The sequence below is a fragment of the Ochotona curzoniae genome, unplaced genomic scaffold, assembly GCF_017591425.1.
Source record: "Ochotona curzoniae isolate NIBS_2020 unplaced genomic scaffold, NIBS_Ocur_1.0 patch258, whole genome shotgun sequence".
NCBI lineage: Eukaryota > Metazoa > Chordata > Mammalia > Lagomorpha > Ochotonidae > Ochotona > Ochotona curzoniae.
This window is the reverse complement of record NW_024466815.1, coordinates 559,860-586,047: the sequence shown is the minus strand read 5'-3', so window position 1 is coordinate 586,047 and position 26,188 is coordinate 559,860. Positions and strand designations below refer to the sequence as shown.

General features: G+C 56.8%; 3 protein-coding genes across 5 annotated transcripts; 1 reads left to right on the top strand and 2 right to left on the bottom strand.

Moving 5' to 3' along the window:
• Positions 1-22: 22 nt before the first annotated feature.
• LOC121166868 (potassium channel subfamily K member 6) lies at positions 23-6,064 on the bottom strand. The gene is made up of 3 exons (XM_040996178.1): positions 5,715-6,064; positions 654-1,049; positions 23-524 (listed from the first exon to the last, which is right to left on the bottom strand). Exons 1-3 carry the CDS (start codon positions 6,031-6,033, stop codon positions 301-303), a joined length of 939 nt encoding a protein of 312 aa, XP_040852112.1. The 5' UTR covers positions 6,034-6,064; the 3' UTR covers positions 23-300.
• Positions 6,065-13,649: 7,585 nt separating this feature from the next.
• LOC121166863 (protein YIF1B) lies at positions 13,650-22,124 on the top strand. 3 transcript variants are annotated; one of them, XM_040996171.1, is made up of 8 exons: positions 13,650-13,709; positions 19,240-19,478; positions 19,589-19,693; positions 19,795-19,873; positions 20,007-20,064; positions 20,465-20,620; positions 20,718-20,811; positions 21,760-22,124. In XM_040996171.1, the coding sequence occupies exons 1-8, from the start codon at positions 13,670-13,672 to the stop codon at positions 21,913-21,915; spliced, it is 927 nt and encodes a 308-aa protein (XP_040852105.1). In that variant the 5' UTR covers positions 13,650-13,669; the 3' UTR covers positions 21,916-22,124. The 3 variants fall into 3 exon arrangements, with proteins under 3 accessions (XP_040852105.1, XP_040852104.1, XP_040852106.1); XM_040996170.1 differs by having other exon boundaries at positions 13,663-13,718; XM_040996172.1 differs by lacking the exon at positions 13,650-13,709 and adding an exon at positions 13,732-13,828.
• Positions 22,125-22,242: 118 nt separating this feature from the next.
• CUNH19orf33 (chromosome unknown C19orf33 homolog) lies at positions 22,243-22,822 on the bottom strand. The gene is made up of 3 exons (XM_040996211.1): positions 22,700-22,822; positions 22,499-22,561; positions 22,243-22,371 (listed from the first exon to the last, which is right to left on the bottom strand). Exons 1-3 carry the CDS (start codon positions 22,754-22,756, stop codon positions 22,264-22,266), a joined length of 228 nt encoding a protein of 75 aa, XP_040852145.1. The 5' UTR covers positions 22,757-22,822; the 3' UTR covers positions 22,243-22,263.
• Between the last annotated feature and the right edge of the window lie 3,366 nt (positions 22,823-26,188).

Here is a 26,188-nt window from a genome sequence, read left to right as displayed (position 1 = left end):
GCTCGCAGGTGAGACGGACGGAACCCGTGAGAATGGAAAACCGAGGCAGGAAGACAGTAAGAGTGGAGGCAGGGGCACGGAGTGTGAGGGAAATGAGCAGGGAGCAGAACAAGGTCAAGTCGCTGCCCCAAGACAGAGCGCCCACCCCTTGAGCTGACGAGCAAGGACAGCCAGCTGCGGCCAGGGCTGGCATGCATCTGTGTGCCTGGGCCAGACGAACTCTCCCTGGTCGCCCCGGAGTCGGGCCCAGCCAGCCAGCCAGCCAGCCAGCCTCCGAACTGGTGCCTGCCCTCCCAGGGACTACCTGGGGATGGAGGCATAGTCGACGTGGGCACCGGCAGAGAGTTGCTGCTGTGGCTCTGGTGCGTGGTTCAGGATGTCCACCTGATCGTCCTGGTCCTCACTGAGGGTGGCGGGGCTCAGGGCGGGCAGCAGGATGAGCTCGGTGAGGCCGTGCAGGTCGGACACGCGGCGGAAGGTCTGTAGTACCAGCACCATGAAGACCAGGCCCAGGAAGAGGTAGACTGGGAAGAGGGTGCGGCAGTGGGCTGAGGGCTGCCACCTGCCACCCCACCTTACCCCACCCCGGCCTGGGTTCCTTCAATTCCCCTGTCCTGCCCCCTGGTAGCCTGCTCACCCCCACCCCAGCTCACCTGTGACCAATATCTTGTAGAGGGCCCGGTAGGGCTGGCCCGGGGCCTCCCCCGGCACGTAGTCACCCAGGCCGATGGTGGACAAGGAGATGAAGCAGAAGTAGAAAGCGTCCAGGAAGCTCCAGGCTTCCTCCAGGTAGGCGAAGATGGCCGCGGGCAACAGGAAACAGACGGCTAGGATGACCCCCAGCAGGGCCACCAAGTGCCAGCGGGCCGCCCGCCGGGGCTCCCAGCCCCAGCGCGTCCTCAGCCACGACACGGGCTTGTGAGTGAGCAGCAGGGACAGGCGCTGGGCCGAGGCGGTCAGCAGCAGCATGGTGGTGGGAACGCCCAGCAGCGCGAAGGCGATGGAGAAGGCTTTGCCCGCGTCGGTCAGTGGCGTCGTGTACCCGTAGCCTGGGAGAAGAGAGAGGTGGGAGAAAGGATCACTGGAAACCCTTGTGCCCTGAATGGAAACCTAGGCTCATCCCAAACCCGCACTGGGGCCCTGACCAGCCTTCTCCATTCCCTTTCCAGGCCCGGGTACTTCGGCTGAGTCCCCGATTCTAGCGTCCTCGCGTCGCGTCGCACGACAATAGCGACACCTGCTGGCTCCACCGCCACACAGCTCCAGAACCTACCTGCGTTTCTTTTTATTTATTTTTTAAATTTGTTTTATTTTGTTGTTGTTTTTCCCACCTGCGTTTCCACCACTCCAACCTCTGACCCGAAAACCACAGCGGGAATACCCGAGGCAGGTCTCCGCCTCCCCTGCTCAGAGCGCTCCCGTGACTCAGGTCACTCAGGCGCAAGGTCCCCACCCACAGGGCAGCATGCTCCAGTCTCAAGCCCCCCTAAGGAAGGGAATCTGTCCCAAGCATAAAACAGAGGAATGTTGGGGAAGAAAAAAAAAGCCAGTCAACAAAGGAGGGGATTGGTTAGATTCCAGGTAGCTGTTTGAGAAAAATCCAAGAGGGGGAACAGCAGTGGCCAGGAGTGTGGGGGCGGGGGAGCCATGCTCAGTGGGGGGAAGATGAGTGGTCCTGGGCGGGCTGATGGGGACAGTCGCGCAGCACGACCAACCCGTGGCACTGAGGCGTGTGCTTGACAAATGGTGATCGTGGAAATTTATACCTTACCACAATGAGGACATTTAAGACATGCAGAGAGAAAGATCCTACTGGAGGTTGGCATCCCAACAGTTAGATCGCACATCTGTTAGCAGAGCACCCGGGGCCAGCTGTGACTGTTGATTCCAGCTAACCTGCACCCTGGGAGGCAGCAGGTGAGGGTTCACGTTTATAGTGGGGTCCCGGCAACCCATATGGGAGACCTGGATTGATCTCTGGGATCCTGGCTTCAGCTTGGTCCAGGCCTGGCTGCTGCGAGCATTTAGAGAGTGAATGAGCAGGTGGAAAATCTGTCCCAGTCTCTCTCCCTGTATCTTCTGATGGATGGATGGATGGATGGATGGATGGAAGGAACGAAAGAAGGAAGGAAGGAATGGAAGGAGGGAGGGAGGGATGGAGAGAGGGAGGGAGGGAAGAAAGAAAAGTTCAATTGGCTAATCCTCCGTCTCCAAGCACCAACATCCCATATGGGAGTCAATTTCTGTCCCAGTTGCTCCACTTCCCATCCAACTTCCTGCTTATGGTCTGGGAAAGCAGTCGAGGATGGCCCAAAGCCTTGGGACCCTGCACCCACATAGGAGACCCGGAAGAGGCTCCTGGCTCCTGCTTTTGGATCTGCTCAGCTCTGGCAAGTACAGCCATTTGAGGAGTGAACCAGCAGATGAAAGATCTCTTTCTCTCTCTCCTTTTCTCTCTGGAAAGCCTGCCTTTCCAATGAAAAGAAATACATCTTTAAACAATTAAATGACAATTCATTCCTGAAAACATATGTCCAACAGCCCAGGTGGCGCTTCGCCAGCCGCGGGGACACCTGGCGGAAGGATAGTGCTTCCTCCCGGGAGCTCAGTGTGGCTGCGACTCTTTGTCACATGGGGTAACACAAAAGAATCGAGTGACCGACTTCCAGGAAGGACTCCTCCCTGCCCCCCGCCCCCATGCTGGCTTGGAGTGGCCAGCTGGAGCCCTAAATAACCTTGGGAAGCAGAGGTGTGCAGTTTGCCAGGGGAGAGCCTGGGTCTCCGACCACACAGCACCGTCCCAAGTCTCTGAAAACTTCAAACATGAGCAAGAAAGCCTTCCATCTTACTGGACAAGGAGGTGTGGCACCCCAGGATTCCAGTCCTCACTCACGCAGGGCTTTTGGCCGACGCTCAGGTACAGCGCATTAAGGCACCACCTGCCAGGCCGTCATCCCAAGTAGGCTCTGGTTTCAACTCCTGGCTGCTCCACTTCGCATCCAGCTACCTGCTAATGCACATGGGAAAGCAGCAGTGGTGGATGGCCTAAATATTTGATGATGCTGACACCCATGTAGGAGACCCAAATGGAGATTCTGACTTCTGCCCAGCCCCAACCCCAACTCCAGCTGTTGCAGCCATTTGGGGAATGAATAATCTGTAGAGGGAAGACCCCTCCCTTCTCTGTAACTGTCCTTCAGGCAAATGCTTAACTCTTGAAACGGGGCAGTGGGAAGACGTGGGCCTCCAAGACAAGGACACTGTGGCTAGTAGCGGTTCTGAAAGCCATTCCAACAGTTTGGGGGTGCCCCTCAGCTTTATTTCCAGTAACAATACGAGGACTCCCCTCGATATCTGAGTCCTTTGGCTCGCTGCCCTGGAATCTCCTCCTGTGCTTGTCCACCGCGGGGCCCCTGGCTGCCTTTGCTGTGGTCCTAGTCAAGTCCGATGTCTGCCTCTCTCCTCTATGACAATAACGTTCGACTTTTAACAGACATCACGATAATTCTTCTCTGACAACATACACATCAGCCTTACCGGCTGAGGCCATGGACTGTGGGGCCTCATGACTTTCACTTCAACTTCCACTCGACACCTCCTTGGCTGTGTGACCTTGGATAAGCTGTGTAACTTTTCTGGGCCTCGGTTTCCACTGATTAAACAGTAGGGCCAGGGCGTGTCTTTTGGGGAAGGGATAAGCTGCCACGGGTGAGCCCATTCCATACAAGAGGTGGTCCCGGTGCCCGGACCCCTGCCATCCACATGGGTGATCTGACAGAGCTCCAGTCCTTGGCCTAGCCCGGCCCAGCCTTGGCTGCTGCGGCCATGTGAAGGAGTGAATTAATGAATGGAAGATCTATCTCCCTCTCTGTAACTTCGTCTTCCAAATAAATATTAAGAAAAAATAATTAAGAGCCAATCGTGGGACCTACGTCCCAAGTCTTTCTGTTGGGGAAATGAGCTAAAGCCAGCAAGTGCTGCACCCTCCCTCCGGCTATGAGCAATGCTGTGCAGTAGGCAGTGAGATCACACCCATTTCACACATGACAGAGGAGGCAGGTGGAGGGCAAGAGACTGACAGTGGCCAAACAAGGACACTAAGCAGCCAGGGCCTGCCTGGTGCCAGCTTTCTCTCACCTGCCGTGCCAGTGGTGACTCCTCAGAAGCTAGGACACAAGAGGAGGAGGAGAGCAGAGGGTGGAGGTGGAGGGGGCGGGGCTTGCGGCCCAGAAGCCTCTTTAGAAGTCCAAAAGCAGGTCCAGCAAGCCCAGGCAGTGTGGGGAAGAGCAAGCTCAAGGGGAGGCCGGCTAATTATCAGACAGGGCTGCCAGTGACCATGGCAGCCAGCCTACACAGTGAGGCTCCCCACTGCCGCGGGCCCCACCACCAGGGGACTTAAAGAGGTCAGGACTGGCCCTGGCCCAGTCTCTGCCCAGTTCCAAATCCTGAACGAGACCAAGAGATCATTTGTGGCCGGATGAGGGACTGCAGGCAGGAGAGCCACAGGGACTTGGACAGGATTGGACAGGCACCACCTGGGCCCTGGGGTTCAGATTTGGGGCTCCCAGCAGTCAGGATCTTAAAGGACCAGTGTTCCAGCCCCTGATTTGGGGCCAGGGGGTCTTAAGTTCACAGGAAGGAGGGACAGGCATCTGAGGGGGTAGCTTCTGGACCACAAATGGGATTGGGAGAAGAGAGAGAGAGTGTGTGTGTGTGTGTGTCTCGCGTACACACGTGTTGGAGGATGAAACACTCTCAAGGACCACTCAGGCGGCTCACGCAGGGTTCCTGCCAGGCGGTCCCAGGCGTTGCAGCTCTGCCACAGGTGGGGTACCAGGATCCAGAGAGTCCCAGCTGGGGGGTCTGGCTTCAACCAAGTCCCAGGGGGTGTCTTTGATTTAGGACACGTTTTAGCTGGAGAGGAGATTGCTTAGGGACTGGGGGGTACCAGGCCTGGCTGGCAGCTCCAGGCAGATGGGAAGGAGTGTGCTCTAGCTCGGGCCACGGGGGTCCCCTTCACACACACCCCGTTAAGCTGGAGAACTGGGACCCCCACCCAAGCCCAGAGGGAGGGAGAATGCCTGCTGACAAGAACTACCCCCTCCCAGGTTTCCTCAGTACAGAGACATCCAGGGCAGATGGGATTTTGGGGAGGGCTACCTGTTGGGGGCGGCTCAGGCCAGAGATGAGGGGGAGGTCTCAGATGGGGTTCTCCCAAACAAGGGAGTTCCTCTCCAAACAAGGTCTACAATGACAGCAGCTGAGGCCGGAGATGCTGGGTCTTGGTGGGGGGACCCCCCAAGGCCAGCTGGAGGCTGGGTGGGGTTCCCAAGTGGTAGCCCTAAGGGACAGATACCAGCAGGCCAGGGGACATGGTAGAGGGATGATTGGTGTGGCCGGGACACAAGTGCAGAAGTCCCCGCGCAGCTGAGGTCCAGCACCAGGGGTCAGAGGACCACAGGTGAGGGGTCTCTGGAGACAGTCCTAGGCACAGAAGAGGGCCCCAGGTCCTTGCCAGATACATCTTGCCTTACTCTAGTCCCAAGGGGCCCAGGGGCTTTCCCTGCCCAGGGGCCCAGTCCTGCGGGCTCCACCCTCCCCAGAGGATCTGAAAGGGGATGACAGCCCAGAGGGTAATGGTATCAGGGTGTATCAAGAGCGGTCCCTAGGGCCCCGATGGTCGCTGGCCTGGCGGCAGGGGACGGCTCACGTACCCACGGTGGTGACCAGCGTGCTGGCGAAGAAGAGGGCCGAGGCAAAGTCCCAGGAGGGGTCCGAGGCGTTGACCCCCGAAGCGTTGGTGAACACCGTGCGCCCCAGCCGGCCGGCCGCCAGCACTCGCTCCACGAAGGCGTCCAGGGCGGGCGCCGCCACGCAGGGGCTGCGGCGCAGCAGCTGCTCCCGCAGTGTCCCCAGCTCGGCGCGGAGCCGCGCTTCTTGCGGCCCCTCCAGCCGCGCCACCAGCAGCGCGCCAAGCACTAGGTACGCGGCGTAGGCGGCCAGGGCGCCGGCCAGCAGCGCGCCCCGCTGCATGGCGCCGGCCGAGCCCGGCTCCCGCACCGACCCGCCGCCCCGCCGCCCCGCTGACGTGGCCCGCGCCCCCGACGGTCCGGCCCCCGCTTTCAGTTCCGGGAGTGCTCGCGGCGAGGTCTCCGAAGCCCCGAAGAGGAAGAGGAAAAGGGGGAGGAGCGGGGGTGGAGGACCGCCCTGCGACTGGGAAACTGAGGCACGCCCAGCCGCCAGGTGTTCATCGCGGGCAGGGAGGGTGGAGCCTGGCACTGCCCGCACCGGGAGACCAGCAGCTGGAGAAGCAGGGCGATGCCCACCGCTCGGGACAGCTGGGGCGGCTGCTAAGAGAGTGTCCTGTTGGTGGGAGGTGGCGGGAGAGTCAGAGGCAGCGCTCCTGCGCCCCGGGCGAGTGGGGCTGCTTTCACCCTGCGGGGGACACTCCGCGTCCCGGTGCTCAGGGGCGGGAGGGGGCTCCTTGGGTAGTTACCGCCTTGTACTTAAGTGCCCGCTTGGTGCCCGAACTGGGGAATACTGGGGACACAGCAGGACTCCGGGTCCAGGAGAAGAGGCCCGGTAGTCAGCAGAGAGAAAGAGAGAGAGAGACAGAGATATCGAATTTCCGAAGAGAAGAAAAGACACGGAAGGATCTATCTGCTGGTTCGTTCCCCAAATGGCCACAATGGCCGGAGCTGAGCTGATCTGAAGCCAGGAGCCCGGAGTTTCTTCTAGGTCTCCCACGTGGATGCAAGGTCCCAAAGGCTTGGGCCATCCTCTGCTGCTTTCCCAGTCCATGAACAGGAAACTGGATGGGAAGTGGAGTAGCCAGAACATGAACCTGCTCCCATACGGGATGCCGATGTTTGCAGGTACATGAGCTTGTTGAGCCACCATACCAGCCCCTAATAGGGAATTTTTCTATCCGTGTCCTTCCACACTGCTCTGTGAAGGAAGGGACCTCTGGCATCCCAGGCACACCTGCCTGGTAGGAGAGAGGGGCCTCTTCCATTTAATAACACTGTGGCAAAGAAGGCAGTCACGCAGTACTGGCATGGCATCCCATATGGATGCTGGTTCAAGTCCCAGCTGCTCCACTTCCGATCCTGCTCATGCACCCAGGAAAGCATCAGAGCTGACCCAAGTGCTTGGGTCTCTGCACCCAAGGTGGCAGATCCGGAAACACTTACTGGTTCTGGCTTCCATCTGGCCCGGTCATGACCCTTGTCACTGGGCTGCAGGTGAACCAGTGCATGGAAGACCTCTCTCTGTCTCTTCCTCTGACTCTGTATCTCGGGAAGCAGAGATACAAATCTTTGGGGGGTGGGGGCAACCACCCAGCTGTGGAGTTCTGGGAGTGACTTGGGACTGATAACCCACCAGGTGACACAAGGCCACCAGGGGGGAGCCACGGTGACCACATGCTCACTGTCCCCCGGGGCTGTGGACACAGGCACTGCGCCCTTAAACCTCATGCAGTCTTCAGGAAGCAGGTGAGAAAACGTGGGCTTTAACGTGGCACACAGGAGCAGGGACTGCGGCCCAGATGAGCGGCTGCCCAGAACACCTGCCTCCCCCATCAGAGAGCTGGCTCTCTCCCGTGTCAGTCCCTCGGGAGGCCACAGATGAGAACCCGAGTGCTTCGGTCCCTGCTAGCCTTGGAGGAAACTGGGAGGACGTTCCTGCCGCCGCTTCTGGCCTGCCCTCGCCCAGCCCTGGCTACGGCAGGCATTTGGAAAATGAGGTGGCATATTGAAGGTCTCCCTCTTACCTCATCACTCCATTTTATTTTTTATTACTGTTTTCTAAGATTCTGCTTATTTATTTATTTATGATTTATTGGAAAGTCAGAGAAGATCTTTCGTCCAATGATTTGCTCTCCAAGTGGCCACAACAGCTAGAGCTGAGCCGATCTGAAGCCAGGTATCCCTCCGGGTATCCCACGTGGGTGCAGGATTCCAAGGCTTTGGGCCATCTTCCATTGCTTTCTCAGGCCAGAAGCAGGGAGCTGGATGGGAAGTGGGGCTACTGGGACACCAACTGGCGCCCATGAGATCCCAGTGTATACAAGGCCAGGACTTTAGCTGCTAGGCTACAGCGCAGGACTAACTAAGACTTTATCTATCTATCTATCTTTTTTTTAAATTTATTCATTTTTATTACAAAGTAAGATATACAGAGAGGAGGAGAGACAGAGAGGAAGATCTTCCATCTGATGATTCACTCCCCAAGTGAGTGCAACGGCTGGTGCTGCACCGATCGAAAGCCGGGAACCTCTTCCGGGTATCCCACACAGGTGCAGGGTCCCAAAGCTTTGGGCTGTCCTCAACTGCTTTCCCAGGCCACACGCAGGGAGCAGGATGGGAAGCAGGGATGACGGGATTAGAACCGGCACCCACAAGGGATCCCGAGGCGTTCAAGGCGAAGACTTTAGCCGCTAGGCCACGCTGCCAGACCCTATCTATCTATCTTTAAAGAAATGTTTATTTTTATTGGAAAGTCAGATATACAGAAAAGAAGAAAGACAGAGAGGAAGATCTTCCATCCATTGATTCACTCCCCAAGTGACCGCAACAGCCGGAGTTGAGCCAATCGGAATTCAGGAGCAAGGAGCCTCTTTGGGTCTCTCACACGGGTGCAGGGTCTCAAGGCTTTGGCCCATCTTTGACTGCTTTCCCAGTGTACAGGCAGGGAGCTGGATGGGAAGTAGAGCTGCCAGGATTAGAACCAGTGCCCATATGGGATCCTGACACATGCAAGGTGAGGACTTACTTTAGCCACTAGGCCATGGCACCTGATCCAAGATTTAATTTTTTTTGAAAGGTGCATTACAGGGAGAAGGAGAGACCAAGAAAAAGATCTTCCATTCACTGATTCACTTCTCAAATGGCTGTAAAGGCTAGAGTTGAGCCAATCCAAAACCAGGAACTTCCTCTCTGTCTACCATATGGATGCAGGGTCATTTTTTATAGGAATGTCAGACTTACAGAGAGAGAAGGAGAAACAAAAAAAGATCTTCCATCCACTGGTTCACTCCCCAAGTGGTTGCAATGGCTGGAGCTGAGCCAATCTGAAGGCAGGAGCCAGGAGCTTCATCTTCCAGATCTCCCACATGGGTACAGGGTTCCAAAGTCCTCGACCGTCCTCCACTGCTTTTCCAGGTCACAGGAAGGGAGCTGGAAGAAAAGCAGAGCAATCAGGACACAAACCAGCATCCATACGGGATCCCAGCACACAGAAGGAGAAGACTTTAGCCACTAGGCTACTGTGCCAGATCCTGGTTCACTCCCCAAATGGCTGCCACAGTCAGAGCTGAGCTGAAGCCAGGAGCCAGGAGCTTCTTCCAGGTCTTCCACATGGGAGACTAAAGCTTCGGGCCATCCTCTGCTGCTTTTCCAGGTCACAAGCAGGGATCTGGTGGGAAACGGAGCAGCCAGGACATGAACTGCCACACATGGGATTCAGGCACTTGAAGGCTGAGGATTAGCCAATAGGCATTACACTAGCTTTTTTTTTTTTTTTTTTTTAACTGCTAAGTCAGATATACAGAGAGGAGAGACAGAGAGGAAGATCTTCCCTCCGATGATTCACTCCCCAAGTGACCGCAATGGCCAGTGCTGCGCCAATCCGAAGCCAGGAGCCAGGAATTTCCTCCAGGTCTCCCATGCAGGTACAGGGTCCCAAGGCTTTGGGCCGTCCTTGACTGGTTTCCCAGACCATAAGCAGGGAGCTGGATGAGAAGTGGGGTCACCAGGATTAGAACCGGCACCCATATGAGATCCCGGCACGTTCAAGGCAAGGGCTTTAGCCGCTAGGCCATACTGCCAGGCCCTGATAAGAAGTTTGTAGTAAGTGTTTTGAATTCTGTATTCCCAATTTTCTCGATGTCTTCCTCAGTTAACTCTGAGTTTGGCAAAGGGTTTTGCTCCTTTGTAGGGGAGTCTTCAGTAATATTCATTGTGCTTCTGTCTCTTCTTTTGCTCTTGGTCATTGTACTTCTGGTTATCAGATTCTTCTCCTTGGGGCAGGTTTCTAAGCTGTGTCACCCACAGGTCTACAGTTCAATTTTACTTATTGCAGTTGGTACACAACTCTTTGCTTGCAGTCACTTGTGTCATTCCCTCCAGCAAGTTCTGGGTCTGGGTTCTTATGTTAGTTTTCCACCGTGGTCTCTGTAGCCCCAGCTCCTGGCTCACCAGTCTGCACCTCCTGTGACACCATGCTGAGGCTGCACCGTTGTCTGTACAACCTTTCTTCCACTTCCGGTTGGAGCAGATCCCAGGATTAGGAAGATACCAGGTGTCCTACATAGCTAGGTTGTTGGTGGTGGTGATCTTGCCGTCAGGTCTGAGGGCCACACGGACCTATTTTGACTTGTACAATGCCATAGTCAGTATTATTTTCATGTGGGACCAGTGCAATGCAATGAGTTCGGTGAGTTCTCACCAAGCTCAGCATATGCACAGCTCACTGTTGTCCCCTGCAGTCTTAAATTCTTTGTCACACTGTAAGAAATGGCGCCTGATGTGCCACTACTAGAGTTCTTGATCTGCTGGCCATCAGATCTGAGGGCTACCTGGATCTGTCTTGGGTGGAACCTGTAGAATGCCACATTGTTGCAGTTCACTGAGCCGGAACTGAGTTCACTCCCAGCTCCTCCATGCAAGTGCAGTCCTGCCCCATAGTCCCTGCCTCCTTAAACAAAATGGTGCCTGATTAGATGCTAGGAGGTGGACTGGGCTGTGAAATCCACCCTGTTCCCACACTGCCCATCTGAGATCTGCTGCTCTGTTTCTGCTCCTGGTCAAATCACCTCCGGGGCTCTTGGTCCCTTCCCACCTTGTTGCTGGTGGAGTTCAGATCGCCACTGGCTGAATGCCACTGGGGTATCAGTCACTGCAACACCACACCGTTGTGTCAGCTGCTTTCCTGTGTCTGTCAGTCTCCGGATACTCCTCTGCTGTTGTTCTGTCCTCTCCTGTTTCCTGAAACGTGCCCTCTCTGGTTCACACTGGCTAATATTTCTCCGTCTTTTTAAATGTGTCCTTACCCTATTCTGCCATCTTAATTCTCCTTTGTTTTATTTTTTAGGACTTATTCATTTATGTTGGAAAGGCAGGTTACAGAGAGAGAGAGATCTTTCACCCACTGGTTCACTCTCCAAATGGTTACAATGGTTAGAGCTGGAACAGTTTGAACTCAGGAGCCAGGAACTTCTTCTGTGTTTCCTTTGTGTCTCCTACATGGGTGCAGCAGTCCAAGTACCTGGGCCATCCACTGCTGCTTTCCCAGGCCGTAAGATGGGAGCTGGATCAGAAGCGAATCATTCAGGACTCAGCCATAGGGGACTCCAGTACCGCAGATAGAGGCTTAGCTTGCTATGCCATAATGCCAGACCTGAAAGGGAGTTTTGTTATATATTTTTTTTGAAGCAGAGTTCTGTTGCCTATTTATATATTTTTTTCCACATCAAGGACGGAACCAACTATAGATCAAAAACATAATTGGCAACGAACTTGCATTTGAACTGAACATGTAGAGATTGTGACCCCTTAAACCATGTAGCAGTGTAACTGCACTCCCATAGCACGGACACTGTTGTAGACATGAAGTATCACCCAGAGGCGAGTTAAGGTTTATGGGGGCTGGGTGTGGGTTTTATGCATGTTCTGTATCAGAGCCGTGAGCAATCTCAGTTGAGGGGATCCTGGCATGACTTCCTTGTAGACACTAGGAGGTGACAGCATCATGCGGTAGACACGAGGCCAGCACAAAGTCAGCTTACTTCCTTTATTCATGTCAAAGAAACTTATTTATTTAATTGAAAGTCAGAATCACAGAGAGAGAGACAGAGAGATCTTCCATCTGCTGATCTACCTCCCAGACAGCCACATTAGCCAGGGCTGCGCCATGCCACAGCCAGGAGCTCCTTGCAGCCCTCCCATGTGAGCGGCAGGGTCCCAGCACCTGGGCCATCCCCTGCCTGCTGCCTTTTCCAGGCCTTAGCTGGATACCAGGTGGCACAGCTGGGACTCTAATCAGTACCCACAGGAGTTGCCAAGCATCACAGATGGCAGTTTTACCAGCTAAACCTATTAATAATTCTTTTTTTTTAAAGTTACGGACAGGGGCCTGGCACGATGGCATAATGGTTATGGTCCTCACCTTGAATGTGCCGAGGATCCCATATGGGCGCTGGTTCTGATCCCGGCAGCTCCACTTCCCATCCAGCTCCCTGCTTGTGACCTGGGAAAGCAGTTGAGGAAAGCCCAAATCCTTGGGACCCTGAGTCCAGGTGGGAGACCCAGGAAAAAGCTCCTGGCTCCTGGCTTCAGATCGGCACAGCACTGGCCGTTGTGGCCACTTGGGAGGTGAATCAATGGATGGAAGATCTTCTTCTCTGTCTCTCCTCCTCTCTGTATATCTGCCTTTCCAATAAAAATAAATAAATCTTAAAAAAAAAAAAAGTTAGGGACAGCACTGTAGCAAAGCAGGTTAAGCTGTGGCCTGTGACCTTGGTATTTCATGTGGGCATCTTTCTGTGTAACCTGTAAGCTGTTTAACGTTTGACCCAGCTCCCTGTTGATGAGCCTGGGAAACCACTGGGAGATAAGAAGGTCCAAGAGTCTGGGTCCCTGCACCCGTGAGGAGACCTGAATGAAGTTCCAGGCACAGCCCTGGTAGTTGTGGCCATTTGGGGGCGTAAGCAGCTCATGTCTCTCCTTCTCTGTCTCATTGTTTCTCCCCTTCTCTATAACTTTGCCTTTCACATAAATAATCTTTAAAAAGTCAGAAAACCGATAACTCCAGAAGGAAGTGGGAGGACCGGAGGTGAGGAGTGTATGGCCAGGGGCTTGTGGGGCAGATGAAAAACCACAAAGGAAAGAGGAAGGGACAGCTCTCCCAGTAAGCGCCCAGAAAGGAAGGCTGCGAGCCAGGGGGAAAGGGAGGCGGGGAATGCCACTGTGTTCTTAGAACTGTATCTAACGTGTTACCTACTAAAAAATAATAGAAAGGGGAAGCCGCAACGACAGGGTCCCGTGCGGCTGACATCCTTCCGCAGCGCTATCTCCACGCACAAGTCACTTCCACCCTTATCTGTCCGAGATGTGTGGAGAGGGCAGAGAGCAGAGCCGCCTGCGGCCGCACCTGCAGCAGAGGCCGGCGTGGCTGCTCCGAGGAAACCCGGCGCGGCCGAAGAACCATTTTAAAGAATTTCTGAGAAACTGTCTGAGGGCATCTTCGAAGAAACAGCCCCGGTTCTTCCCGCCTCACTCTCGGTGTCCATTTCAGTGTCACACAACTGTATCCGCTTGGCAGCCCCCCACACAGCGCCGGCCCTGCCCCGCGACCCCCGGCCCGCCGCACCCCGATACCCTAGTCACCCAAAGCCCGCGCCGGCCTGAAGAAAACTCCATTTCCCAGAGGCCCCTTCGCGACCCGTCCTCGGCGACAGCGTCGACGCCCAGGGCAGGCCCCGCCCTCCTACCGCTCCCCTGACGTCACCAGACCCTAGACCCCGCCTCTTATGTAAGCCACTCCCTCTCGCCCTGAGCCACCGTGGGAGGGCGCGGCCTCCACGCCTTCGTGAGGCCTATTGGCTGAGCGTGCGCGGAGGGGCGTGGCTACGGGAGCCCGGTGGGCACGTTGCGAGCGGCGGGGAAGGATGCACCCGGCAGGCTTGGCGGCGGGGACGCCCCGGCTGCGTAAGTGGCGTACGTGGCCGGCTGAGGGCGCTCGGCGGGTGTGGCGGGGCGGCGGTTGGCGAGGTCAGTGCCGGCCGGAGGTCACGAGCCGCGAGGTGTGGACGGCGCCGGGATGCCAGGTCCGCGCAGGGGGCGTCCGGGGAGCGGTTCTGGAGGAAGTGCCTGGAGCGGGAGACGCGGGGCGTGTGTGTGTGCGTGCGCGCGGAGAGACGCGGCTTCCATTCATTGAGGCGGGCCCGTCTTTCCCGGCTGGTCCTCCTGCGATGCGGACCCCTCGTGGCCCTCCGTGAGCTGGGCAGGGCCGGGTAAAGACCGGAGCCTGGACGACGCAGCGGGTCTCCTGCTGGGGGCTGTTGCTGGGAGTGACCGGCGACGCCCTGGTCCGCGCAGAGTTTGTGCTGGGGCGGGGTCAGGACAGAGACCATCTGGGGGGTGATTAGGGCCGCTTGCAGAGGGACTGGCCTGCTCGCCCTCCCTTCGCCCCTGTGTGAGAGGTGCCTGTGCTGGCCCTGGCAGGGACCCGAGCTGTGCACCTCCGGGAGCTGCCTGCCTGCAGAAGCCGGCTGCTGGAGCTGGTGTTGAGACCAGCTCGTGCAGGGCATCCATGGGGGCGGATGCGGGTGCCATGGGCATCCAGGGAGAGTCCAGCAATAGTGGGGAAAGACGGTGCAGCTCACGATGAGCTGGCTGGTGGCAGATGGGAGAGGCGTAGGCGGTCCAGCCCCAGGCCGAGGAAGCAAGCAGACCAGTGAGTCTTGGCTTAGAAGTTGCAGTGTGTGCCCAGAAGGGAACAAGCAGCGTGGGTTAGCATGGACACCCGGAGGGGACAAGGGTGCTGCGTGTGACAGTGCAGAGAAAAGGCCTTTCCTCCAGCCCCCCACCTGCCCTTGCCATCGGGCCTCCCCCTGCGCTGTGTACTGTTAAGGGAGGAAGGCCTGAGACGCCAACAGAGCAGCTGTGATTCTGACAGGTGCTGGGCAGGACAGGGCCCAGGGGGAGCAGTGGTGGCCGGAGATAGCCAGAGTGCCAGGTGTGAGAGAGATGGCTGTGGGTGCCAGGCGGAAAAGGAGGACAAGGGTTGAGAATTAGGCTACACACTTCAAGGAGCAGGGCACAAGCAATTAGTTGAAAGGGACCTATGGGAGACTGACGACTGTGTAAAGCCAAGGGTTTTTTTTTTAGAAAACTTTTTTTTTTAAGATTTATTTATTTTTATTGGAAAGGTAGATATACAGAGAGGAGGAGAGACAGAGAGGAAGATCTTCCGTCTGACAATTCACTCCCCAAGTGGCAGCAATGGTTGGAGCTGTGCCGATCTGAAGCCAGGAACCAGGAGCTTTTCTGGGTCTCCCACCTGGACTCAGGGTCCCAAGGCTTTGGGCCATCATCCACTGTTTTCCCAGGCCACAAGCAGGGAGCTTCATGGGAAACAGGGCCGCTGGGATTAGAACCAGCGTGTGCAAGGTGAGGACTTTAGCTGCTAGGCCACCTTGCCGGGCCCTTTTTAGAAAACTTTGGAGGTGGAGTTCTGGCATAGCAGGTAAAGCAACTACCTACAACACTGGCATCTCATATGGGTGTGGGTTTTTGCTCAGCTCCATAATGACTCGGGGAAGGCAGAGGCAGAGGGCCCCAGTATTCAGGCCCCTGCTGCCCACGAGGGAGACCTGAAAGCCGCTCCTGGCTCCTGGCGCTAGCCTGCCTCAGCCAGCTGGGAGTGAGCCAGCACACAGAAGAGCTCTGTGACTCAACCTCTCTCTGTAGCTCTGCCCTTCTTTTTCTTCTTCTTCTTCTTTTTTTAATAAAGATTAATTTATTTTATTGGAAAGTCAGATATACATAGGAGAGAGAGAGGAAGATCTTCCATCCGATAATTCACTCCCCAAGTGACAACAGCCTGGGCCTTGATAGTGGAGAGGGGCAGACCCCTAAATACCTCTTGTGAATGGGGTGACAGGAATGGAAGGGCCCCACACTGAGGTTTCAAGAAGGGGGACCTGCTGGCCGGGAGGGGCAGGGTGGGTACTGTGGCACAGTCCTGGAGCTACTCCTCAGATGCCACCCCACCATATAACAGTCCGAGGTCCTCCACTTTTGATCCCCATTCCTGCTGGGACACTCGTGAAGGCAGCAGATAATGGCCCTAACTCCTGGGCCCTTCTGACCCACCTGGGAGACCCTAATGAAGCTCCTGGCTCCCAGCTTCTGCCTGTGCCCAGTCCTGGCTATTGTAGCCATGTGGGGAGTGAAACAGCCAGTGAGGCTTTCTGTCTCTCATTTTGCCTTCCAAATTCATCACAGACTTGAAGTGGGAAAGGGAAAGAGACGTGGTGCTACCGCTTCTTCTGAGACTAATAGAAGAGCTGGGGCTGTGTGCAGCGGCCGGTGCCTGAGCAGGAGGGCCAGGTGCCAGCTCAGAGAGTGGGTAGTGTGGGCAGAGCTGGGGCTGTGTGCAGGAGAGGGAGGGCTGGGCGCCAGCCCAGAGAGTGGTGGGCAGAAGAGTGTGGGCAGCCAGGACTCGAGCTGGTGTTCTGAGATGGGATGTCAGCACCACAAGCGGCAGCTTCACCCACTGCCTTGTATGTGGAGAAAACAGGCACATCCAAGTCCCTGACCAGGATCCTCTGATTCCTTGTGGCTGCAGTCGTGCTGGGAACATCTCGGTAAGCCCAGGAGAGCTTCTAAAAGTTCCTGGAAGGGGTCGTTGCTGTGGCACAGTGAGTTAAACCTCCACTTGCAATGCCAGCCTGCCCTAAGGGAGTGTCATTTCACCCCCTGCTGCTGCACTTCTGATCCAGCTCCCAGGTAATGCACGTGGAGAGCAGCAGAGGACGGCTGCTCTGCCACTGATGTTGGAGGACCGGCTAGAGCTTGGGCTTCTGTGGCTTCGCCTGCTCCAAGCCTGGGTGTTGTAGCCTTTTGAGGAGTCAGTGAGCAAATGACAAGACCTCTCTCTAACTGTGCGTCTCAAATAAATGAAGAAAATTGATTTCCTTTTTCTAAATCAAAACAAACTTAAAAATGTAAAGTTCTAGGTGAGAACAGCTCTTTGAGTTATTCATTTGATCTCGTTTATTTGAAAGGCAGAGACAGATCATCCACGTGCTGGTTCGCCCCACGTGCTGGCAGCTGCGGAGGCTGGGCCAGGTGGAAGGCAGGAAGCAGGTGTCTGAACCTCCTCCTGCTGGACTTGAGATGGCACTGGGACTCGAACCAAGCACTCCCACATAGGATGCAGACATCCCAGGCAGTGTGTGACCACTGTGCCAAGTGTCCGCTCCTAGACCTGATTTTTATAGAGAGGGAGACTTTTCTGGCCGCTGATGTATTCCCCGCATGGCCACACCAGGCAGGAGAGGGCCAGGTCAAATCCAGGGGTCAGGTGCTTAGAGCATCCGCCACTGCTTTCCCAGGCTAGGTATCAGGGAGCTGGGTGGGAGTGGAGCAGCCTGGATGCCGACTAGCACTCTCACATGGGAGGCTGCTGTCTGCAGGCAGCGGCTTGGCCTGCTGCACCACAAGGCCATGGGTGGAATCTTTTTTTTTTTTTTTTTCTTAATTTTGATGTTTCTTCCTGTTGAAGTTGTGTAGTGACATCTCATTGGAGGAGATGATATTCTGCCAGCTCTACTTTCAGACCAAGGATGGTCTCCCAATGAAACTGTTGAATTTATCTAGACAGTAAGATGCTGGACTCTGCATGGTCCATGCCTGCAATGAAGGAATCATGACTGGATATGATCTGTACTACTGTAACAATATGGAGGAATTCAATATGGGGGGGAGGGCTTTAGAAGGGGCTGGGGGAATCCCAGAGCCTATGAAACTGTGTCATAAAATTATATTAAAACAAACAAAGATTTATTTTGGGACCCAGCTTGATAGCCTAGCAGCTAAAATCCTCACCTTGAATGCGTTGGGATCCCATATGGATGCTGGTTCTAATCCCAGCAGCCCCACTCCCCATCCAGTTCCTTGCTTGTGACCCTGGGAAAGCAGTTGAGGACAGCCCAAAGCCTTCAGGACCCTCCACCCACATGGGAGACTCAGAAGAAGCTCCTGGCTCCTGGCTTCGGATTGGCTCAACTCCAGCTGTTGTGGCTGCTTGGGGAGTGAATCATCGGACAGAAGATGTTCCCCTCTCTTTCCTCCTCTCCATATATCTGACTTTGCAATAAAAATAAATTAATAAGTATTAAGAGACCACAATGACTGGAGCTGTGCTGATCCAAAGCCATGAGCCAGGAACCTCCTCCAGGTCTCCCATGTGGGTGCAGGGTCCTAAGGCATTGGGCCGTCCTCGACTGCTTTCTCAGGCCACAAGCAGAGAGTTGGATGGGAAGTAGAGCTGCTGGGATTAGAACTGGCGTCCATATGGGACCCCGGCGTGTTCAAGGTGAGAACTTTAGTCCCTAGGCCACTGCGCCAGGCCTAAATAAATCTTTACAAAAAAAAAAAAAGATTTTTTATTGGAAAGGCAGGCAGATGTACAGAAAGAAGGAGACATAGAGAGGAAGATCTTCCATCTGTTGGTTCACTCCCCAGGTGAGCCCAAAGCAAGGAAGCAGGAGCTTCTTCCAGGTCTCTCACATGGGTGCAGAGTCCCAAGGTTTTGGGCCGTTCTCTACTGCTTTCCCAGGCCACAAGCAGGGAGCTTTGGTGAGAAGTGGGGCAACCTGGAATGCGAATTAGTGCCCATATGGGATCCCAGCGCTTGGAAGTTGAGGTTTAGCTAGTTGAGCCAGCGTACTGGCCGTTCTGGATGTAATTTGTAATTGTGTATTTCCACAAGATTTCTGAAGCCGCCTGTATCTGCTGTGACCACGTTGCTCAGTGGTTAGAAGCCAGTCCCTGGTGCGGGTGTGAAGTCCCGGCTGCTTCCAGCACCACAGACGGCAGCCCCACCCACCTGGTCACTCGCATGGCCATATGTTTGGGGACATAGTGTGGTCACCTCCTTCCTTCATTCCTGCCCCCCCTGAACTTCATTGAGCTCATTTCTGGCGCATCTGGGTCCTCCTTCCCCCAGACCTCCCACCTTGGCCTGGTCTGCTGACCCCTCCTTCCCCTGTCCCCTTCCCCATCTGCTCTCTGCCAGAAGCCAGCTGTGTGGGTAGTAGGTGGTGCCCAGCACGAGGCCAAGAGGCAGGAGATGATGAGCCAGGGGGAGTGGGGAAGGAGACTGGGACAGAGGCCTTGTTTGCGAGAGGCTCCATATGCATAGAGGACCATGTGCATGGAGCAGCTGCCATCATAACTGGATGGATGGGAGAGGGACAGGCAGATATGGGTGGACAAACAGATGCGGATGAACGATGAACAAGTGACGAGTGGGGTGATTGGGCATGGATGGATGATGGAGGGAGGGAGGGAAGTACAGGGAAGTGTGGACATGGGTGTGGATGGAGATGACGGATGGAGGACAGCTGAGCCCCACACAGCCCATCGAAAGCCGCACTCCATGATGTGGCAGGTGTGGGAGGTGAAGGCTCTGCAAGATGCCTGAGCCTTCCCTGTCCTCTCCCTGCAGCCTCAAAACGGAGGATCCCAGTGTCCCAGCCCGGCATGACCGACCCCCACCAGCTCTTTGATGACACGAGCTCGGCCCAGAGTCGGGGGTATGGGCCCCAGCGGGTCCCCGGCAGCCTGGGCTACCCGGCAGCGGCTGCTTCCCCGCAGGCTGCCTTTCTGACTGACCCCATGTCCAACATGGCCATGGCCTACGGAAGCAGCCTGGCCGCTCAGGGCAAGGAGCTGGTGGACAAGAATGTGAGTGGGCCGGGGTAGGGGCAGGGACGGGAGGTGCTGGCAGGCCCGGGAGGAGACGCCCCAGCCCCGCTCCCCGGCGTCTCCCTCAGGCCTGAGCGCTCCCCCCCCAGATCGACCGCTTCATCCCCATCACCAAGCTCAAGTATTACTTTGCCGTGGACACCGTGTACGTGGGCAAGAAGCTGGGCCTGCTCGTCTTCCCCTACCTGCACCAGGTCAGCACCGCTCGCGCTGAGGGGGTCAGAGCCTGGGCCCGCAGGTGGGGGGAGGAGCCCCACTGGGGGTCCTGGCTGCTGCCCCCCAACTCTGCCCACAGGACTGGGAGGTGCAGTACCAGCAGGACACGCCCGTGGCCCCTCGCTTCGACATCAACGCTCCAGACCTCTACATTCCAGGTCTCCCCTCCTGACCTCCTCCCACATCCTACTTCCTGGGGAGAGTGGCGAGTTGGGGGGCAAAGAAACTGGGTACCTGGAGCCCAGGGTGGCGCCCTGTGTGTGTGTGTGTGTGTGTCTGTCTGCCCTACAGCCATGGCTTTCATCACCTACATCCTGGTGGCTGGCCTGGCCCTCGGCACCCAGGACAGGTAAGAGAGGTGGGGGCGAGGAGAAGGCAGCACGGGGGTCACGGGGGTCACAGGGGTCACAGGGGCTGGGACAGCAGCCCCACCTTTCTCCCACTGGCTCAACACAGAGCCCTGCCTTCTCTTCCTCACTGCCCCCTAAGTAGATGCGCCTACCCCTCTACTGGATGCTGGCCTGGCCATGTACCCCCTTCTCTCCCCAAACCCCACTGTCCACTGATGGCCTGTTCTAGCCCCCTGCCCCACTCCCAGTAGCCCACTCCGGCGGCCCCTCCTAACCAGGCCAGGCACAGCCTCTGTGCTTCCCCGGGCCCCCCCAGCCCTCCCAGGGTTTGGGCTCAGGTCTGCCAGCCCCACGGCAGCTGCCCAGGGAGGTGAATGACGGCCTGTGGGTACCCCTCAGGTTCTCCCCGGACCTCCTGGGGCTGCAGGCTAGCTCGGCGCTGGCCTGGCTGGCCCTGGAGGTGCTGGCCATCCTGCTCAGTCTCTACCTGCTCACTGTCAACACTGACCTCACCACCATCGACCTGGTGGCCTTCCTGGGCTACAAATATGTCGGGTGAGTGCCCATCCCCTGCCAGCTCTCCCTGGGCCTGCCCTCCCTGGGCCAGCTCTCCCTGGGCCTCCTCTCTCAGCCCAGCCTCCACTCTCCTCAGCATGATTGGCGGCGTCCTCATGGGCCTGCTCTTTGGGAAGATTGGCTACTACCTGGTGCTGGGCTGGTGCTGTGTGTCCATCTTTGTGTTCATGGTAAGCCAGGGCTCAGGTTGGGGGAGGCTGAGGGCATGAGCCCACACCCTCTACAGGCAGGGAGTCCCTGGGGGTACCCGAGCAGAGGACATCCACTGGGACTTTAGACCAGAGCCATGTAACTGAATTTAGGGGCTTGGGATGGCGACTCCAGCCTAGGTGCTCAGGAGGGCTTCCTGAAAGAGGTGTCTAGCCAGGCCCGGGGCTGGGAATGCCCAGCAGGCTGTGAACTGGATTCTGCCCTCACTCTACTCTCCTCACTTGGAGGGCCTTCCTGCCAACCCTCCCCCCAAGGGATTGTGAGTCTTTGCAGCTTGAGACTGGGTACTGGTTAAGTAATGGGGTTCATCAGGCCTGGGCCAACCCCCAGCATCACCAAAACCTCGGGCAGATTGCTTCCTTGCTTTAAACTTCCGTTTCTGCATTTGTACAGCAAACATACCCATAAGCTTTAATTTTGGTGTCCCCATTTTAAAGTTGTAAAGTTCATTCAGTCTAGTACTTCGGGCTTGTCTTGAAAGATCGTCCCCTGGCCAGCCTTAACCCCTGCCTCAGGTGGGGGCCACAGGCTCCCAGGGCACCAGTGGGTCCTCACCCCCTGTGGGGTGGACTTTGGGGAGCCAAGCCCCTCCAACCCAGCAGGAGATGCTTGAGACTGTGGAGGGACAGGGACTTGTGTGGCGTTGCCTGCATAGCACCAGGCACTCCCAAAGGCTCATGAAAAAGAGAATTAAAAGGCTACAGAAATTTTGGTGCAGAAAAAGCCAAATTTGAAATCCATGCCTCTGTGAGGTCCTCCAAAAAGCTCACAGAAGATGACTATTAACGGAAAAACTACGCATGGTTTTCAAACAATCTCTTCCACCAACATCACCTTTGAATTGCCGGTTCTCAGGCGCTTTGCCCCCCACACCCCGCCTTGACCCCAGCTCCCTCCTCCCTACCCAGATCCGGACGCTGCGGTTGAAGATCCTGGCCGAGGCAGCGGCCGAAGGGGTGCCGGTGCGCGGGGCGCGGAACCAGCTGCGCATGTACCTGACCATGGCCGTGGCGGCGGCACAGCCTCTCCTCATGTACTGGCTCACCTTCCACCTGGTGCGGTGAGGGTGCTGAGCGAAACCTCGTCCTCTGCTGCCGCCGCCGGTGCGTGTGCACGCGTGCGGCTGCCACTGTCATCTCTGCCCCGGCTCCGGACCGTCCCGGCCCACGAGCCTCCCCACTCCCCCACCAAGGTGCTGAGAGATGTCCCGCTGCACAGGCCGCGTGTCCAGAGCGCGGCCGCTGCTCCCCAACAATAAACCCGATGGGCAAAGGGCTGGTCTCCTTGGCTGCGGCGCGGAGGGCGCAGGGCCCAGGACGCCCGGCAGGGGGCGGGCCCGGGCCGGACACGGAGGGCGCACAGGCGGAAGCGGAAAGCAGGGAAAGGTTTTTAATGAACCGGGCTGGGACCCATCAGTGGGAGGGCTTCTTGCTCTTATCCTTGTTTTTCTTCACCTTGGGCTTCTTGACCTTGCCCGAGGTGCCATCGTGTGGCTTTGGCTTGGAGCCAGCAGCGTGATGCTACGGGGATGAGGACAGTGAGTGGGAGATGGTACTGTGCAGGAAGTGGACGTGGGACCCAAACCCCTCCACCCCGCGGTTGGGACTCTGACCTTGGGGACTGGGGCATCGGGGAGCAGTTCCTTACCTTGCCATCCGAGTCTGAGTCGCTGGAGCTGCTGCTCGAGTCCGAGGAGCTGCCATGGCCTTGCTGTGGAATGCGACATTGAGGCAGAGAGTCCCTTAACCGCTCCCCACCGATGGGCAGGCAGCTTGACGATGCCAGAGCCCTAGGGGGCCAAGGTGAGCCTCTGCACCCCTTGGAGACATGTCGGTTGGGGTGGCTTACCTTTGGATGGTGAGGTGCCCCCGGAGGTTTGGGGTGACCATGCTTCTTGGGGTCCATGGCTGTGGAGAGAGGTTAGGTTGAATGATGCAGGGGACCCCTGGCCCCTTCCGCTCCTGCCCCCCTCCACACTCCCCAGGAGCGCACCTGCTTCTGCGGTGGTATGAGGAGGTCTGGCAAGGTCTGACCGGCAGGCGCAGAAGCAGCGGGGACCTGCCCCGCCCAGGAATACCAGGATGGGGGTGCTGGGGCGCCCCACCCGACCTTTGTCCTGGGCCATTAGCTCTGACTCACTGCCATTCTCCGGCCCCACCCAGCCCTTCCCCTGTGGGGAATGGGGAAGGTGGGCAGCGGGCAGCCTCTGGGGCTGGCCTTGAGCGGCAGGAGGGGCTCTCTGGGGGTGTGGGGATGGGAGGTTTGGGGCTGTGTGCTCCTTCAGGACTCTTCTCCGCTGATGGCACCAGTGGCTCCCTCACACCAGACCCTGTTGCAAGGTCATTTGTTGTCACTCCCCTCTGCGACCTTGAACAGCAGTGTCTAAAGTGAGGGACACGGATTTGGAGCCAGGCTGCTGCATTTCGCCTAGACTTCTGTGTTCTTAAGATTGTTTATTTGAAAGACAATGTGGCAGAAAGATTTTCATCTGCTGGTACTCTAAATGGCCCCAACAGCCAGTGCTGGGCCAGACCTAAGCCAGGGGCTCCCTCTGTCTCCCACAGGGTGGGGGGTGGCAAGAACTCGAGTCTTTGGGTGGCCCTCTCTGCCTCCCACAGGGAGCACCCTGCTGTTTTTCCTACATCACAGCAGGAGGCTGGATCACCAGTGGAGCATCCAGCCCTCTAACTCCTAAGTGATGACTTAGCCCACTTGCTGCCTGCCCTCCCCCTAGATTTAAGGATCAAATGGAGAGATTTCCGGGACTGTGTCTGTCACCGAGTAAATGCTTGTGAAGTGTTGGGTTGTTTCTGTCCTTAAATTAAAAGCTGGTATGTGAGTTGGGGCTGCCGTGCCCAGCTGGCCCCAGAGTGGCTCCTCACCAAGAGCAGAATCGGATGTTTGAAAGGCAGTGAGAGAGGGGGGCGGATGGCAGGAGTGGGAAGAATTCTTACATCTGCTGCTTCTCTCCCGATAGCTGCCAAGCGCTGGGGCTGGCCCAAGGCACGAGCCGGGGGTCTCCCACGTGGGTGTGCGTGGGCCATCTTCCATTGCCTCCCCAGGTGGATCGCAAGTGGAGGAGTTGGGACTCAGCCAGGTGTCTGTCTCCTGCTGTCTGCTGAGAGCCTCCCAAAGCCTTCCCCGAGCTCCCACCTCCCTGTAGCACCCATGACAAGGAGGCTACCAGGGGCTGAATTTGGGGGGACTGGGGAAGACAACATCCAGCCCACATGCAGTTGGTATTGCTGCCAACCCCTAGTTTACCTGTCCAAGGTTTATTTCAAAGTCTCAGGAACAGATCTCCTATTTGCTGAGTCATACCCCAAATGGCCCAGTCTGGGCCAGGCTGAAGCTAGGAGCACAGAATTCATCTGGGTCTCCCACCAAGTGGTGGGAACCTAAGTTCTTGGGTCATCGTGTGTGGATTTCCCAGGTGCATCAGCAGGGAGCTGGAGTCTGCAGGGTGGGTGAACAGGCCAAGACAGCTTGGTCCTCGCTGCTCCCATCCCTCCTGCTCCGACTGTATGGGAAGAAGCAGGAGGGTCCTTCCCTGTACACCCTCAGCTTGTGCCACGTGCCTCGTCTGTATTGTGAGTGGGGGAACAGTGTGGCGGGGAGAAAGCCTAAGCTAGAGTGGGTGAGAGTGCTGGGTGTGGTCAGCCTACATGGTCATCACCAGGAAAGAACCCTCTCCCCCTTCTTTGGAGAGGCTCTGTTCCCCGTCACTCAGCTAACGGGCAGAGCCAGCAGCCACCATCTATCCTTCCCCCCACTGGTCTGTGGGTGTGGATGCAAGATAGCACTGCCCTGTTACAGGGCCTTGCCCTGGGATTGAGCGTTTGCCTTCTGCTGCTTTTTCCAGTGAACTGCCGTGGTGCCCTCTCCCCTCTGGGGAAGAGGCCCTTGTGTTCTCCGGTGGCTCAGCAGTCCTCTGGGGGGGCTGGCCCTGTGGCTAGCACTCCACCTGCTGGCCACTCCCATCCTTGGGGTCTTACATCATCACTGCCACTTAGGAAGAGGTGGCTATTGGCCTGTGCATCGGAGGACCTCCTGAGTGACTGTAAAGACAGCTGCCGCAAGCTCTGGTTTGCTCACTTGCCTGCAGTTTACGTGAACAGAATGCCCTGGTCTGTAAACACTGTAATCCCCATCCCAGAATGTTTCCTTTGAAATTAACCACATCCTTGGAGCTGACCCTCCCAAGCACACATCACGCAAGAAGTCCCATCTGCTGGGTCATTTCCCCAAACGCCCACATGACTGCGGCTGGGACAGGAACTTGCACTGGGTATCCCCTGTGCGTGGCAGGAGCCTGAACACCTGGCCATGGTCTGCTGCCTTCCTGGGTACATTGGCAGAGTTGGAGTGGAAGCAGAGCTGTCAGGATTGTATCCAGCATTCCCGGATTCCTCAACCTGCTATACCACGCCAGCCCTTCTCAGAACCACCTTGCCGAGCCAGCCTTTGGAAGGTGCCAAGGAGCTGTGGGTGCACCTGGCAAAGCTCAGCTTGGCTCTCACGAGGCTAACCGTGTTTATAGGCTCATGTGTTCGCATGCCGCTGACTCGGAGTGCTGACAGGAGGGTCGTGTGAGCACAGCAAGGCGGGGGCGGATGCTCTCCCCTTCCGGCCAGCAGCATCTGTGTGAGCTTCCCTTGTCCCTGGCGACAGAGCATGCCTGTGCATGGGGGGCTGTTACCAAGCAGTGCATTCAGATGGGGGCACTTGCCCCGTTGTGCCAAGGCTGCCCTGTCATAGGAAGGCATCACCCCATCCTCAGGGTGCTCGGTGCTCGCTGGAACCCCAAGGAATGAGCCGGCTAAGAGCAGGCGGGCTACACACACCAGCACACATGGCTCTGGCTTCCAGTTAATTTTCACTTGGGTATGCTGTTCTGAGCACTCGTTATCCATGTCACCAGCAGGCTGGGCCCAAGTTCATGTTCACACAGCATTTAACAGACTCCTATCAACAGGATTCCAAAGGCCATAATTACACCCTTGCTCATGTCACGTGGGGGGCTCATGGGCCAGGTGAGTCCAAGGTCAGTCCACCATCCACTAGGACTTAAGGACTGATATGCTGGCCTCTGGTGGCACAGCCAGTCAGCAAAGGCCCAGAAAGTAATAGTCACATCCAGTGGACAGACTACAGCCTAACCCCACACCCCCGTGCCTACCCACCCCCCCATAGCCACACAGCAGGGAGGGAGGGCCGACTGGCAGCATCCTTGCACCCACTTGGGTGGGCCATGAGGGCAGCGCTGGGCCTGGGCTCTGGCCTTGCTGGGAATAGCAGTATCTCGAACAAGGACGTGCCAGCCTGTGAGTTTAGAAA